Genomic DNA, 15,532 nt, shown 5'->3' on the forward strand with positions numbered 1-15,532 from the left:
AGATTTTTAATTATTATTATTATTTTAAATAAAGGCAATAAATAAAGAAGAGGAGTTACTTGAGCGGGAGAAGAGTTACTTTCCTTTACTGCAGATTGTGTTCACAAAGAAGCAGCCCATTGAGCAGCTCTGGATAACGGCATATGATTTCCATACCAAGTCTGAGGAGTGGATGCACGGTGAGGCACTGATGAGATGTGTTGTTTAGTGAGTCAGGCAGGAGCTGGAAGGGTTGCCTGGTTGTTGTGAGATAACAGCTCTGAAGAGAGAAGGGTTGGAATCCAGCACCAAAACAAAACTGTAGGCACGGACTTTGCAGTGATATTAAACAAACAAAACCTGAGTGATTTCCAGAGGGAAGATACAATCCACCCTGAATTGCTCACTCTGTTCTCTTTGTGTTGCTGCATTCAGGATTTCTCCAGAAATTGAATGCTGATGAAATTACTGAAGAAATTGGCAATATGTGGAGAACGATGTACAAGCTCAGCAAGAGTTTCCCAGACCTGGCCGGGCCGAGGCGTTTAGCAGAAAGCACAAAATACAAACTTGACAAGTTTAAGCAGCATCTTCCTGTCCTGTCCCTTGCCTGCAATCGCGGAATGAAGGAGAGGCACTGGGAGCAGGTATGTCAGGCTCTGCCCAGCCTGGGGGGCACTGCTGCACGTGCCGGGGACAGTTCTGTGTGCCACCGTAAGAAGGTCTGTGCTTTGTAGATCAGGTTCTGAAATCTCCAATGGTACAGATCTGAAGTCTTCCAAAGTAATTTTTGGCAGAAAATGGAGTGGGTCGGGTACACGAGCACTGCTCAGCATTTATTTCTTGCTGTTTGATAAATCTGTGACAAGTGTACCTCCTGCTAATAGGTGTTACTTCTTACTTCATTTTCAGATTAGTGAAATAGTGGGATGTGAAGTCAGACCCAACGAAGGTACTACTCTTCTAAACATGCTGGAACTGGGACTCTCAAAATACATTGATCAGTAAGAAGCTCACTCTGCTTTTTTTTCGTTCCTTCTTTTTACAATCACTATTTCATGTGCCAGATAACAAATTACAGTTTTAATCTTCTTGCGTGTTAAAAACTCCCATATTTTCACAGCTTATTTTAACAAAGCCTGATGGAGCTGTCAGGTGTCTTTGTGGAACAAAGGCAACAAAAAATGGTCATATTCCCAAAGCACATAATTTCTGCATTCAGAATTTTCTGTCCATATTTGTATCTAAACTAATACTAATTTCTCCACCTGGTGAGCTTGGAAGCCCATACATATTCCCCAAGATGAGAATCTGTGTGAGAAATCCATGTAAAAGTTAGCAGCTCTTTGGTTGCAAAAGCATTTCAAAGTTACGTTTCATTCCAACTTAGGCTGGAACCCATTGGAGCAGCTGCAAGTAAGGAGCATTCTTTAGAGAAATCAATAGAGAAAATGAAATCAGAGTGGATCAGTGTACAGTTCAGCCTGGTGAAGTACAGAGATACTGTGAGTAAATGTGAGCTCTACATATGCATTGTTGGAAATAATTATTTTCATTTTCAGTATTAGAGGAAGTCACTGTTGTTTCATGGTGGTGTGGTGGAGAGCAGTATCATACCAGGGCCTGGGCAAATGTGTCCATTACTGCATTCTTCTGTTTAGACCTTCATGTCTGGGATCATTTGTGATCTCAATATATTCATGCGTAGAAATTGGTGAGACTGAGAGGTTCTGCAGTTTCATATGGAAAGGTGAACAACGGTGAAATGTCTCACTTACCCAGAAGACAGAGGAAATCACGTACTATGGAGAAGAGGAGGCTCCAGGGGGACCTTACAGCCCTTGGAGGACTGAAAGGGCCTGCAGTAAAGCTGGGGATGGACTTTTTATAAGAACATGAAGCAACAGGACAAGGGGAAATGTTTTTAAACTAGAAGAGAGTAGGTTTAAACTAAATGTTAGGAAGAAACTCTCCCTCATGCCAGTGAGAGTGGAGACACTGGCACAGGCTGCCCGGTGAGGCTGTGGATGCCCCCTGCCTGGAAGCACTGCTGGGAGGCCAGGCTGGATGGGTCTATGAGCAACCTGGGCTATGGGAGGTGTCCCTGCCTGCAGCAGGGGGTTGGGACGAGATGCTCTGAAAAGTCCCTTCCAACCCAAATCGTCCTGTGATTCTGTGAAAAGGAGGTTATAACCACTAGCATCCCTGGCTCACTTCCCACTTGCAACACTAGTGTCTCCCTTGACTTTGAAATAGTGATTCACAGTAGAGAGACTGTATCTGCAGATGTGTTTTGGGCCTGCTCAGTGCCTTGCTGCTTCCCTGCCTTCAGCCATCAGAGAACGGGGTGGCAGGAAGCTGGGTGAGCATGAGGTTGAGAAGCAGTGAAAAGGAGCAACTGCGGTTTACTTTAACATGTGATGTATTTTGCAGAACAACAGCATCCTGTCAGCAGTTGATGACATCCAGCTTTTACTGGATGATCACATTGTTAAGACTCAGACGATGTGTGGTTCTCCCTTCATCAAACCAATGGAAGCCGAATGCCGGGTAAGAAAAAGCTGGTATGGTTGAGCTTGTGTGTCTCTCATGATGTGGTTTCTGCAGTGCTTTCATGTGTTTTGTATAGTTTGATAGTTTGAACCATTTCAAGGGATCACACGTTCGTATTTTTCTCCAAGAGCTTTGAATTGATGGTGTCCAGACAAAGGTGTGCAAAGCTCGCTTTACAGCTGAAGCAAACATAGCTGCTGATCCCAGCAGTTCTGCCCACCATTTGCTGTAAAAAGTGGTTGTGCAGAAGTGTGCCTATTGTTTAGAAGGAATATTCTTATATTTTTAAAAAATAATGCTGATGCTTTGCTCTGGTAGCTGGCTTGGCACAGCTTTTGGATGCTTGCTGCAAACTTGATCCAAAATTAGTTCCCAGCTGGAGTGCAAAGGCTCAGAAAGAAAAATCAGTGGGTTTTTGCTGTTGGACACCTTGTAAGCCACTGTAGGCTTCTCCACAAACCTCTGCCAGTACAAAAGTTGTGAACTGTGAAGCCTTGTACAAATACTTGAGAAGCTTCTTGCTCCTTCGGCCTGCATATTTATTTTGCAGGTGTGTATGCTTCATTAAGACATACGGTGTCCTCTCACTTGGTTGCTAGCTGCAGATCCCCGTCAGCCAGATAACTCCTGTGAGGGGAATCACCTTGAAGAAAGTGGGAAGCATGAGCCGTAGTCCCATATTCCTTCAGATCTGAGTTGGAGAACTGTTTTATGACCTAATCAATTAATTTAAAGAGAAGCAGGTGCAGAATGCTGTTCTGAACTGCTGTTAAGTGAGAAGTCTTTCATCAAGTAAACTGTATGGGGATTAAGGCATGCATTAATGGTGCAGTATCACTCTTGGGATGCTTAGGCTTTTTTTAATAGGTTTCTTTCCAGTTTGTCAGAGGAAACTCTTCCAGTGATATTTTTCCAAATAAAAAAACATGGGAATGCAGTGCTGCATTACTTTAGTAACCCAAGGTCTTCTACTGTCACTCTTCTAATCAATCTACATGTTCAAGTGGCTGCTCGTTAGTCTTACATATTAAATGTTTTCAATGCAGGCTTGGGAAGCAAAGCTGACTTTAATGCAAAACATCATAGATAGCTGGCTGAAATGTCAGGCAACATGGTTGTATTTGGAACCAATTTTTAGTTCAGAAGATATTGTAGCTCAAATGCCAGAAGAGGGCAGAAAGTTTGGCATTGTGGATGCGTACTGGAAGGACATCATGGCACAAGTGGTGAGTGCTAGCATTTAAAGCACGTACTGTCATGTATACCAGTGACGTGGCTGCTGCTGAGAAGATGTACCTGCTGGGTTTTAGAGCTCGCTGTTTGCATTTAAGTCACAAGAAGGTCTGAAATCTGGTGTTGTAGTAAAAGGGATTTCTCTAGAGGATGGATGCTGTGGGGTGACGTAGGGCTCCAGTGACATTTTAATTTTAAATTGTTTGTACAAACATTTAGTAAACTTTCATCAATTTATACTGCATTTGTTGTAATACAGGTGAAAGACTCTAGGGTACTTGTGGCAACTGAGCAACCCAGGATGTTAGATAGACTGCAGGAAGCAAACGCTCTCTTAGAAGACATTCAAAAGGGATTGAATATTTACTTGGAAAAGAAGAGATTGTTTTTCCCAAGGTAAATTAATTAATTAATCGGGCCTAAAAATCTGTAAGCTCTTTCAAACAGTTTCTGCTGAGCTGTTAAGTCTCATCTCATAAACATGTGTGGGACACAGTGCCATGGGACAAAAAATGAAACTGTGTTCTTCTTTCCAGATTTTCATGAGTGTTTCTCTGTTTGAGCTAAGTTTGCAGTGCCAAGGGCAGGCAGATGTGGGGAAAAAGTCTGCCTGGCATTGCTTCCATCTGTGCTTAGAAGCACTTCGTCACTCACGGGGCATTTTCGAGGCAAGCTGCTACTTTGCCCTGTCTGTTTTGGGCTCTGTCTCTGCCTTACCTTCTTTGGCTGTGCAGAGATGTGCAGTACGTATGACTGATAAAGGATTGTGAGGAACAGGATTCTGTGTTTTAGCAGGTCTTTGTAACTCCTCTGGTACATCTGCTCTTCCCAGAGTTTTACGTGGGTTTGAGAAACCATCTTCTTCCTTCACTGCATGAAAGGAAAGTTGTGCTGAAATTCTGACTGAAGCAAGTGTTATAAGTTATACGATGTTAACAGTAACTTAAAAGAAAGGGGTCTGAAATAATAATTTCTCCTCTGTTATGTTGACATTATAAGCAACAGTAAGAACAATTTATCTTGCAGGCAGTATATGTTTAATGACAGTTTTTGTGCTTGGAATGTTCATATTCATTAGTTGTACTTTTCTGGCAGATTCTTTTTCCTGTCTAACGATGAACTGCTGGAAATACTCTCTGAAACAAAGGATCCCCTCCGAGTGCAGCCACACTTAAAGAAGTGTTTTGAGGGAATTGCCCAGCTGGAGTTCACCGAGAATTTGGAGATTCTAGGCATGATCAGTTCAGAGAAGGAAATCGTTCCTTTCATAGATAAAATCTATCCTACAAATGCAAAAGTAATTTTTTTTTCTTACTGTGATATCAAATGTATGCTTTGCTTACAGGCTATGTTTTTGGGGAATGAAATTTAAAATGTTTAGGATGAGATCATGAAAGGCGTTTAGGGATGGAAAACAAAAAAGGAATTCCTGCAGAAATGAGTGAGGTGTAACAGCTTGGTAAATTCCTTGAGCGCTTCTCTGCCTCAGCGCACACCGCGTAGGAGACGTGGCACAGCCACGCTGTGCAATCATCTGTGTAAATGCCCAGTGTATGGATAGCTGTGCCTTCAGAACATGGCACAGCATGGCTGAAACGCAGAGGAATGAGGGCAAGGAGGAGCGCCACCGAGGAGCGCAGCCCGCAGTCAGGGCGGCTGGGCAGCCAAGCCCAGAGGCTGCCCTCCATCTTTGTCCTGCAGGGCAGACTGTGCTATAGAATGGTTCGGGTTGGAAGGGACCCCAGTGTCTGAACACTGCTCTGTTACGTCATTATACCTGCATTAAGCCTGGAATAAAAGGCAGGAAAGCAGCAGGATAGGAAATGGCGGGAAAACAAGGGGGAAAAATGTGGGATCTTGAATGCTGGGATCTGTGTTACTGTACTCCCACAGAAGTCGTTCCCCCAGCTGCTGTATCAGAGGGGTAACTTGCTTCATCTCAGCTGTTGCTGAAACTAGTGGTAATCCACAAGGCAATCCATACTCTGAATTATATTGCTGTGCTCTGAGTATAAGGCACTTCCAAGATTGTTGAAGGCAAAACCTGATAATCGTAATTCCACTGTTTGTTGTAGTCTTCAAATTCGGAAGTGCTGATAAGTATCCGGGCAGTTGGACTGGATGATCTTAGGGGTCTTTTCCAACCTCGGTGATTCTTAAATTCCGTCTCATTCCCTCCTTTTTCTGTTCTCAACCTGAAGATATGAAGGTGAATTACTGAATGGTACCCAAACAGAGATGAGAGGTGGGGAATGTTGTGAGGTCCACAAACCACCTTTTACCCCCTAAATCTTCCAGGAATAAAATATCCTGTGATAAAATGACCAAGCTTATTTGGCTGTGCTGGCTGGCGTCTTGTTTTCTTTTGTAGGAAGCCCTGTGTGTTGATTCCACTGGATTCTCTGCAGTTAATTGATTTGCCTGCCTGAAGGCAGTGTTAACTGCAGAAGTGCCTGTCAGAATCTGGGAAATTTCTAGCTACTTTGTCCTCCTAAATGAGAGAAAAGTCAATTAGAATTTGTTGTATTTCAAAGGATTTGCACTTTAAGAAGAACATAATCAGAGAATGCTTATTGACTCAACTGCTTTTCCTACTCGAAGGGCATGGTAGAAAAATGGCTTTTGCAAGTTGAGGAAATGATGCTGGCCAGTGTAAGACAAGTTCTTCAAGATGGCATAGGAGGATACGTCAAGGTAATTGGTCCTGAATTACAGTGCAAAATAAGTTTCACAAGCAACTGTATGTGAACAGATTGTTCCCATTCTTCTTAGCCAGGGCAGCCTGTTTAAAGATCAGGGGAATCCTTATCCTTGTTCAGTACTGTGCGTGAAGTTTCAGTTCTAATGTTCTCAAGTAAAAAATGACAAAGCTTTCCACGCTAGCTCTCATTTATTTTCAGCATGAGACAAAAGAAATTGGGGAAAATACTTATTACAGTGCTGCGATCAAGTGTGTTTATGTGCCTTTGAAATGGATCTTTATGTTCAAGGTTCCTCGAAAAGCTTGGGTTCTGCAGTGGCCTGGGCAGGTGGTGATTTGTGTTTCATCCATTTACTGGACAGAAGCAGTATCTGAGGCCATAAGGAAAGGAACCTTACAAGTAAGATTTTCTTCTGCTGTTGCCCTAATCAGAGTTTAGTGCTTATTAATAAAACCTCTGTCTAACCAAGATGATCAGTTAGCAACACACTGCTTTCTGTTTCCTTGCTCTCATTGACTCTGTATCTTCAGTGGCTTTGCTGGGGGAAGTGATGTTACTGTTCTACAAGATTATGCTGGCATATAAATGAAAGTACAACACAAACAGTCATAAACTGGTGTTAAGCACTGTCTTTTTATTCCTACCTCCCATCTTTACCTGCAAAGCTCCAGGAGAACCTGGAGGCAACAATCTTTTCTTGCAGTGTGTTACAGCTATTTGCCTGCTGCTAGATTCTCTTACCATAAAGGTGAAGCAGACAGATTTGTTCTTCTGTACAGTCTTGTTATTTCTCTTGGTGTGTCTGTGGTACTGCTGTCATCACACAATGTTCAAATAATGCTCAGTCGGGGCTGATGAAGTGCATGATCAAGTAATGGAAATAATTCTGTTGAAATTTTGTCTGAAGCTAATAGCGTGTGTGAGAATTAATTCGGGGATTTGTTCTGTCAGTACATTGGACTGCTTTTTAACCACGTACTGCATTTTAAAGCTAGCACCTTGTTTCTGTATCCTTACTGCACATCTTCTATCTGACTTGTCTGTGGTGTTTAACACTAGCTGAAGATCCTATTCCATACCTTCAGGCACAGGGTTGCTGGCTGCCGGTTTCTCTGGCCTGCTGTGGTCTGGATGGCAGCACAGCTGTAGGACGAGTCACTCTCCCTGGTTTGGGTATTCTGGAAGGCTTGCTGAGGATGCACTCAGTCCCACTGCCTAGATCATGAATGCAAACTCAGGAGAAAATAATTTAAAATGTTCTTAGTTAAGTTAGGAGAATCTTAGGTTTGTATCAGTATTAATTTACAGCTAACTACAAATTGCGGAAGAAATATAATCCAAATCTACGTGACAGTGAGTCAGCACACCTCCTGTGATAGAAATCTGGCATTTCTACTGGGGAAAAAACACTTCTGCTTACGTTATATTTCAGGCCATAAGGCTTTCTAAAATGCTCACAGTGCAATAGAACTGCAAAGTGGAAAAGAGAATGTAAACTGTTGAGTGATGTTGGGCGTCCCGTCACTGCGCTCAGACAGTAGCTCTCTCTGATGCGCCCATGGGAGCTCAGGAAGCACTTTGCCATTGCCTTCATGCCTGCACTCTGCTTCTGTGACAGGATTTCTTGGAGGAGAGCAATCAGCAGATTGGAGACATTGTTGACTTGGTGAGAGGTAAACTTCCCAGCGGAGCCCGGCTGACTCTCGGAGCTCTCACTGTCATCGATGTGCATGGTAAGGACGCCTTGTTCCATGCGGGCAGCACTGATGTACTTTGCTAAACCATGGAAAGTGGCAGCTCCAATTCTTCCTCCACCAAACAGAAGATGAATTGCAGGGTTAATCATTTTCATTGGTTAATTCCCAGGAGACGAAAATCAGGTGCAGTGGCTGGACTGGTGCATGGGGTCCAGCTATTGATAGAGGCGCGAGGACCTCGAGCAGCCTCTGTGAGCTGTCTCAACACTTTCCCAGTGGCCCTCTGTTTTTCTTAGAGCAGCAGGGCTGAGGGGAGCTGCTCACACTCTCGCTGGGGAGCAGCAGGCAGCATTCTCTTGCTTTTCCAGCATTTTCACTGCTTGAAATGAGCAAAACGGTTCTGCTCAGTCATGCTAAAAAAAAAAGATTGTTCTCTTTCTCTAAAACATTCTTATGCTATCTTAGGGCATTAAAATCATGATTTCATTTGTTATGTCTCTACATGTTGCAATGATTTGTAAGGTTTTTGTTCATGCATCCTTCTAGTCTTTGCTGAAATTCTCTTTGGCTCCATACTTAACTTGGTTTTTGGGTTGCTGCAATATATCAGTGAAGAAGGAAGAAAAGTTAGCCTTGGACTTGAATGTTTAACCATCATACAGAGTTCAAACACGCAGCTGTGTAACTGCTGAGGATCTTGCATCTTGCACCTTAGAGACAAATTCTGATGTAAGCAGCATTCTGTCACTTCCTGGCTCATTTGTGGTCTATTTATCAGTGTGGAATTTGGCCATGAGAGTGGATTTTGGTGGTTTTTTTCTGCAGTATCGGGGAAAATAAGTGTCCCATGTAGGCTCCTTCAGCCACTGACTTCAAACAGCCTTTACAAAGTTACTGCACAGTGATGGAGATTGCTCAGCCTACACAGCTCTGCGTCCGCTTAGAATTGGCACTGTGATCTGGATCAGGTGGAGCTGGTTTCCTGTATGAAAGCTGGGGATTTCTTTCTGACATGAAATTTGTCCTACTGCTCTAAATGTGCGTAAGGAAATATGCTCTTATGTGTATGTAAGGAAATATTATTTTACTTACACAGTGTTCTAAGTCAACAAAGATAGTAGAAGTGTTTGGATTTTTAAAAACCATCTGTCCCCGACTCTGCAGCTCGTGACGTGGTTGAAAAATTGGTTGAAGACAAAATCACAGATCTGAATGACTTCCAGTGGATTTCTCAGCTGAGATACTACTGGGAAGGGGAGGATGTGATAGTGCGAATGATTACCACAGAAGCCAAATATGGATATGAATATCTGGGCAATTCCTCACGTCTGGTTATAACCCCGCTAACAGACCGGTGTTACAGGTGAGCTGTGTTGTTTATGAATAGCATCTTTGTTTAATGATTTGCAATCTGTATTTGATTTCATTTGTTACAGTTAATAATTGTAGGAGCTTTAGCCTCTGAGAGTTCCAGGAAGGTATTGGAGGCAGATCTTACCCATATTCTTTGTCCAAATGCGTTAAGGTACATTTGCAGCACTTAGATTCCTGTACTAGTAGAGTGCTAATTTCTGTTGTACACAGGAAAGTGCCTCTGAAAAAAGCTGGGAGGTGATATAGTGGAAATGTAACAAACTGTATGGTAATACCGGTGTGTTTATTCCTGTAAATAAGGCATAGATGTGAGTGTGCCCACCTGTCAAATTAAGAGCTGCTATAGTCACTGGTGCCTGACTGCTGGTAGGTGGGTGACTCTTCCACTGCTTACTTGCAAGAGGCTGGAATGGAAACACTTCGTCCTCTGAGGGCATTTGGGTCTTCACTTGCAGTGTGCCCTGGAGACATGGGTCATCTCAGGGGTAGTTTTAGATTTTGAGATTTAAAGATGCTTCTTGATAGCTGTCCCCAGGCAAATACATAGGTTGTGGGAATGTTACTCGGGGAACGAAGTGGCTGCAAGCTCACTGTTGCTCTCAAACCGCAGCTAAATGGTGACATTATTGCCTAGGCCAGCAACCACTCGCTGTTCTGCCATGCACAGGGGTAGTGGAGAGATAGTGGGACTGCTGCACTGCCTGCAGATAGGGGTCATCTCCAGCAGTGTTAGTGCTAACAGTGAGCAAGCAGTCTCATCCCGATTTAGCAACTGCTTTTGGTGGCTGAGTTTTTGAATGGCTTGTAAAAGAAAGAGATCACTCTACTATTAGCAGGGCTGCCATTTTTAGTATGAATATTGCTTGGAGAGCATGGCCATTGCCTCATTTAGGGAAACAACCTTCATGCATTTTTGGCCTTCTCTAAAGATTGGCTTTGTTTATAAAGCCAGCTTAAAGTTGTCATCATGAGAGCACCATGTCTTTTGCAAACTCTGCCTCTTTCCCTGTGGTTCTGCACATTTGATTGTACAATTGAGGATATACAGAGTGGGTGCATGTAATAAAAATCCTCAACATTCCTTGCAGGCCAGGAAGGTGCCTGTAAGCTTCCACTTTGGGGAGCCAGCTGTGAGCTGTTAGCAGGTTGCTAGGTCAAGCTGCAAAGTACACATAAATCACAGCCAAGGGAACTTGTGTAGGAAGATACTGGTCAATCCTTCAGAGACAATTTACCATCAGTAATTACTGTTTCTAATGGCTGTGCTCTTTACATAGGACATTGATGGGTGCCTTGAAATTAAATCTTGGTGGTGCTCCAGAAGGACCTGCTGGGACTGGCAAAACAGAAACAACTAAAGATCTGGCAAAAGCACTAGCTAAACAGGTATTAAAATGTAGTTGGTTTGGTTTGGTTTGGTTTTGGGTGTGTAGGTATTTCTTTCAATGCTGTTCTTAATCAAATATTGTTTGTTCTCTGCCAGTTCAAACTTAATCCAAAGTAGTAGTTGGTAAGAGCATTGCATTTGGTATCTTGTCTATGAGACATCATTGTGCAGTCATCCAAAATTGGAAATAATAATCCTTTGCTGGTTTAGACTTTTATAATGGCTAACAATTTTATAATGGATTTGGTGTTAATCCTGAGAGATGTTGTCTCTGTACTGTTGCAGTGCGTGGTCTTCAATTGCTCAGACGGTCTCGACTACAAGGCAATGGGCAAGTTCTTCAAAGGCCTGGCGCAGTCTGGGGCTTGGTCCTGCTTTGATGAATTCAATCGGATTGAGGTCATTTTTTAGCTCGGATGCATAATACTGAGAGCTGTATTGATACATGGTATTGATACTCCAACTAGGTGCAGTTGGATTTAGGTCAATACTAGTAGGCCTAGAAATTCCACAGAGTTTTCTATTTTTGTATGTTTTAGCGTCTTTAACAGCTCAATTTCTCTATTTGTCTGCTGTAACTTGTATTTTAATGAATGTTAGCATTCTTATTTTTCAGTGTTCTGTCACCTGAGCAGGAGGCACTGAGGATCAGCCCTGGGCAGCTTTACCCATGGCTTGCATTTCCCCTCCGTTTGGGGCACTGGCCGAGTCGGTCTTTCTGAAGATGCTAAGTTCTTTGCAGTGTGAGGCAGAAGGCCAGCGCTTCTGGGGCATCCAGAGGAGCCTCCCAGCCACTCGATTTAATTGTCCACGTTCAGGCAGATTGTATTTTCTCTGGGAGGAGGCTTTCAGAAGCCTTGTGGTATCTGCACATTGGTTAAATAGAGAATGGGAGTATGGCATTTCACAGAATCACAGAATCACCTGGGTTGGAAGGGACCTCAAGGATCATGTAGTTCCAACCCCCCTGCCTAGCAGGGCCACCAAACATACACATTTAGATCAGGTTGCCCAGGACCCCGTCCAACCTGGCCTTGAACACGTCCAAGGACGGGGCATCCACAACCTCCCTGGGCATTTCGGAGGATTGCTTTAAAAGACAGCTAAAACTGAGGCTCGATGGTCAGTCTGGGCCTTACATCGAGTGGGTCTCACCTGGAGGACTGCAGGAGATAACCATCAAAATGTGTAAGCCTGTGTATTTCTGATGTTTTCCAATCCACTCTGCCTTATTAGGTTGAAGTGTTGTCCGTGGTCGCCCAACAAATACTTAGCATACAGCAAGCTATTATCCGTAAAGTCAAAACATTCATCTTCGAAGGCACTGAGATCTCTCTCAATCCCACCTGTGCTGTGTTCATCACCATGAATCCTGGCTATGCCGGCCGGGCTGAGCTGCCTGATAATCTGAAGGTAACCCTAGGATCCTGATTTCTTGTAAAATTAAACAGAATTTGCAGTTTCTCATCTATTTTGATAAGAAAAGCTAGACAGCAACCAAGTAATACAATGCTCTAACTCGTTCTGCTGTGCTGTTCACTGAGTGTGTAAACACAGGGCTGTACAAAATACAGACAGAAGGTCTCGGCACAGTCAGCCTGATAACAGTTTGCAGCTTTAGCTGTGCTGTCACTAAATGGAAATTCTTGTGGTGTAAAATGGCTTGGAGTTCCAAACCCTGATTTGATTTCATTTTAACAACTTCTTGAGAAACTGCCGAGATCAATAGGGTTCTTTTCCCAGCCTTGGCATGCATTCTTCACGTGACCTCGTACAAGCCATTAACCACGCCATGTGTAGTGTGTCTGTTGCAGAAATGAGATGAATAATGCCTTCTGCTTGGGTCTGTTAATAGTTGTTTAGAATTATGACTCTAAGTATTTGTTCTTACAGTGCTAAGCACAGACCTCTTGGTAAGATCTTGTCCTAGTGTGATCTCAGATGGAATGAAAGAATAACCTGGCTGTTATAAGCTCACAAATCACAGAGATACTATTCGTACAAAGCAAGCACAGCTTACTGCCAAATTCCGCAGTGTGAGCTTAAATATTCCTTTCTTGTAGGCGTTGTTTCGAACAGTTGCCATGATGGTTCCGGATTATTCTTTGATTGGAGAAATTTCACTTTATTCCATGGGATTTTTGGACTCTCGAAGGTAAGGCATGCTGAATTTTCCACCTTGGTTGAGTCTAATAGACCTCATTCCTCCGTCAAGCACGCATGCATATATGTACTTTAAAGCATAATGTTCTGGAAAAGCCATCTTGTTTGGTTGCTCTAGAAAGCACTGTTTGACCCCCTGCATTATTGCCAGTCCTCATTTACCTCCTCATGTTGACAGATACATATCTCTGCACAGAACCACTTGCAAAATGCAATGTAACTGAAATTGCTGAGTGGCACACATGGTCTCTGGCACATGACAGTGTACAGTTTTGCTTCCGAGGCATGGTACAAGTATTACGTGGTTGGTGGGTCTGCACAGCCACAGTCACCGCAGCGATTTTGATGCTTAAATTATTTTCTTGGCATGGTGAGACGTTTTCCTTCTCCACGTGCTATTTTAATTCCCCCAGTCTTGCCCAGAAGATCGTCGCCACGTACCGCTTGTGCTCAGAGCAGCTCTCGTCTCAGCACCACTACGATTATGGCATGCGTGCTGTTAAATCTGTGCTGACAGCAGCCGGAAACTTAAAGCTCAGGTACCCAGCTGAGAGTGAGAGCGTGCTGCTGCTGCGCGCTTTGATGGATGTGAACCTCGCCAAATTCCTGGCACAGGATGTGCCCTTGTTTCAGGTAAGCTGTCACACAGCTGCGCCTGAGCTCTGTGGTGAGAACCTGCAGGAAAGGTGTTTCCTTATGAAGATCAGCTGCTCCAGGTGCTGCCGTGTTGCTGGCCACAGATCTGGATGTGCTCTTTGGTTCCACGAGTATTGTCTTGAAAAACACTCAGTGGTAGCTCTGAAGTTATGCTGTGAAGTGTTTATAAGATAACTGCTGAGGGCACTGATTTATTAGCAGAAACATTGTTTTTTGCCGTTTGCATTCTAGCTTTGTGCTGCAGAAAAGGTGTGGACAAATAAATCGATCAATTAGAAATTTGAAGTCAGATGAAAACAAGTTGTTGCTGCTGAAGTATGCTGCTTTCATACAAGATAAAGACTGTGCAAAGCTACAGATCAGACAATAACATGAAAGACCCAGAAGCTGAGGTGTGAGCACGGTTATCACTAGCACCACCTCAGAATACAGAGCTTCTGTTTAATAACTGAGCATATTCAACAGCTTTCACTTTCCTGTAGCACAGTTTGAGACACCTTTGCAGAAGGTTAACCTTGCTTTTACAGCATCAATGTGTGTAGGAGAATTGCAGGGCTCCCTCCTCTCTCGTGCCTGCGGAACACACTGATGGCTGCTGTTAGTGCCTGGGTGTTAGCTTATGAACACGTTTCCTCTTCAGCTCCAGCTACCTGTACAGCTGTTGTTTTCCTTTCAGGTTGCAGTGCTCTGCGAGTTCTCCCTTTTTGTAATCTGTGGGTTCAGATGATGTTTTATTCTGTCTCTCCTCAACAGAGTATCATATCTGACCTGTTCCCAGGAGTGGTTCTTCCCTCACCTGACTACGAGTTCTTTGCCCAGGCAGTGACTGCAAATATCAGAAAAATGGATCTTCAGCCGGTTCCGTGGTTCATTGGGAAAATTATTCAGGTTCTTCTCACACTTATTTCTTGGGGAGATGACAGAGCAAATGATTGAGAAATATTCTTCATTCTTTCTCTGACAGTGTCATGAATGAATCGATAGATAATAGCCTCTGTGATCAGTTAATTTAGTGTTACAAACAGTGTGTATTTACTGAGGAAAAAACATGGAATAATTGTCTGTTTTGCTTACAGTTTGAATTTGGACAGTTTGTGAAGGAGCTAATTAGTTGGAGCTTGAGCCTGATGATTCAGGATGAAACATTAAGCTGAAGCTGTTAATGGCCATCACAGTGCTGCCCAGCAAACAGGGCTCAGGGCTGGCAGGCAGGCTGTGGTCTCAGTTCTGCCCAGTCTCCTTGGGAAGGGCTGGTGTGTCCCATCATGGCTTAGCTTTACCTTCAGCTTTGTGTTCCTGCTGTCCCCCATGCACTGCAGTGTTGATGGCCTTGCAAAGAAAGCTTGGCCGGTTTCTGTGTGAGCAACACAGCCTGGTGCTGTTGGGAGCAGAACTGCAAGGCATGGGGCTGGTTCATTAGTAGTTAATTGGCTTACGCTGCTTTGCAAACCATGCTTTATCTTTCATTAAGCAGGGGCAGTATTAACTGATCTGGGATTTAAGATATCAGCCTCAGCCTGAGGTTGAGCAAAACCTGCTCAGGGCTCCTCGTAGGGTTCTGCTTGAAGGCGTTCAGGTGGAAGGCTTTGATGTGAGGTCTGGCAGACCTGCTGAGAGCACTGAAGAGGTCACCACCCTTACAGTTCAAAGACAGCCGTGAGGGAACTGCTGCTTTGGCACATCCTCAGAGCAGCAGTTCCAGTTGCTGTGTGTTTTCTTCACTGATAGCCATTCATTTCATTGGAGGCTTTCTGCACTGGGCCACGATGAGCAGTGCTCGGTGAGTG

The 15,532-nt window shown here is 43.7% G+C and overlaps 1 protein-coding gene across 1 annotated transcript in view; it reads left to right on the top strand.

The window, feature by feature from the left end:
- Positions 1-15,532, top strand: part of DNAH3 (dynein axonemal heavy chain 3) — a gene marked incomplete at its 3' end in the record, with an annotated part of 59,092 nt that overhangs the window by 19,249 nt on the left and 24,311 nt on the right. The window contains exons 17-34 of the mRNA XM_042892231.1: positions 35-179; positions 415-626; positions 892-983; positions 1,370-1,484; positions 2,413-2,529; positions 3,579-3,758; positions 4,025-4,161; positions 4,861-5,062; positions 6,367-6,459; positions 6,756-6,866; positions 8,086-8,200; positions 9,329-9,527; positions 10,816-10,924; positions 11,211-11,324; positions 12,162-12,338; positions 12,989-13,080; positions 13,502-13,721; positions 14,499-14,669. Of these exons, the coding sequence (XP_042748165.1) occupies positions 35-179; positions 415-626; positions 892-983; positions 1,370-1,484; positions 2,413-2,529; positions 3,579-3,758; positions 4,025-4,161; positions 4,861-5,062; positions 6,367-6,459; positions 6,756-6,866; positions 8,086-8,200; positions 9,329-9,527; positions 10,816-10,924; positions 11,211-11,324; positions 12,162-12,338; positions 12,989-13,080; positions 13,502-13,721; positions 14,499-14,669 (2,601 nt within the window). The remainder of the gene's footprint in view (positions 1-34; positions 180-414; positions 627-891; positions 984-1,369; positions 1,485-2,412; positions 2,530-3,578; positions 3,759-4,024; positions 4,162-4,860; positions 5,063-6,366; positions 6,460-6,755; positions 6,867-8,085; positions 8,201-9,328; positions 9,528-10,815; positions 10,925-11,210; positions 11,325-12,161; positions 12,339-12,988; positions 13,081-13,501; positions 13,722-14,498; positions 14,670-15,532) is intronic.

This window comes from Lagopus leucura, unplaced genomic scaffold (assembly GCF_019238085.1).
Source record: "Lagopus leucura isolate 7727_CA_CO unplaced genomic scaffold, USGS_WTPT01 35130-1_obj-0_obj, whole genome shotgun sequence".
Lineage (NCBI taxonomy): Eukaryota > Metazoa > Chordata > Aves > Galliformes > Phasianidae > Lagopus > Lagopus leucura.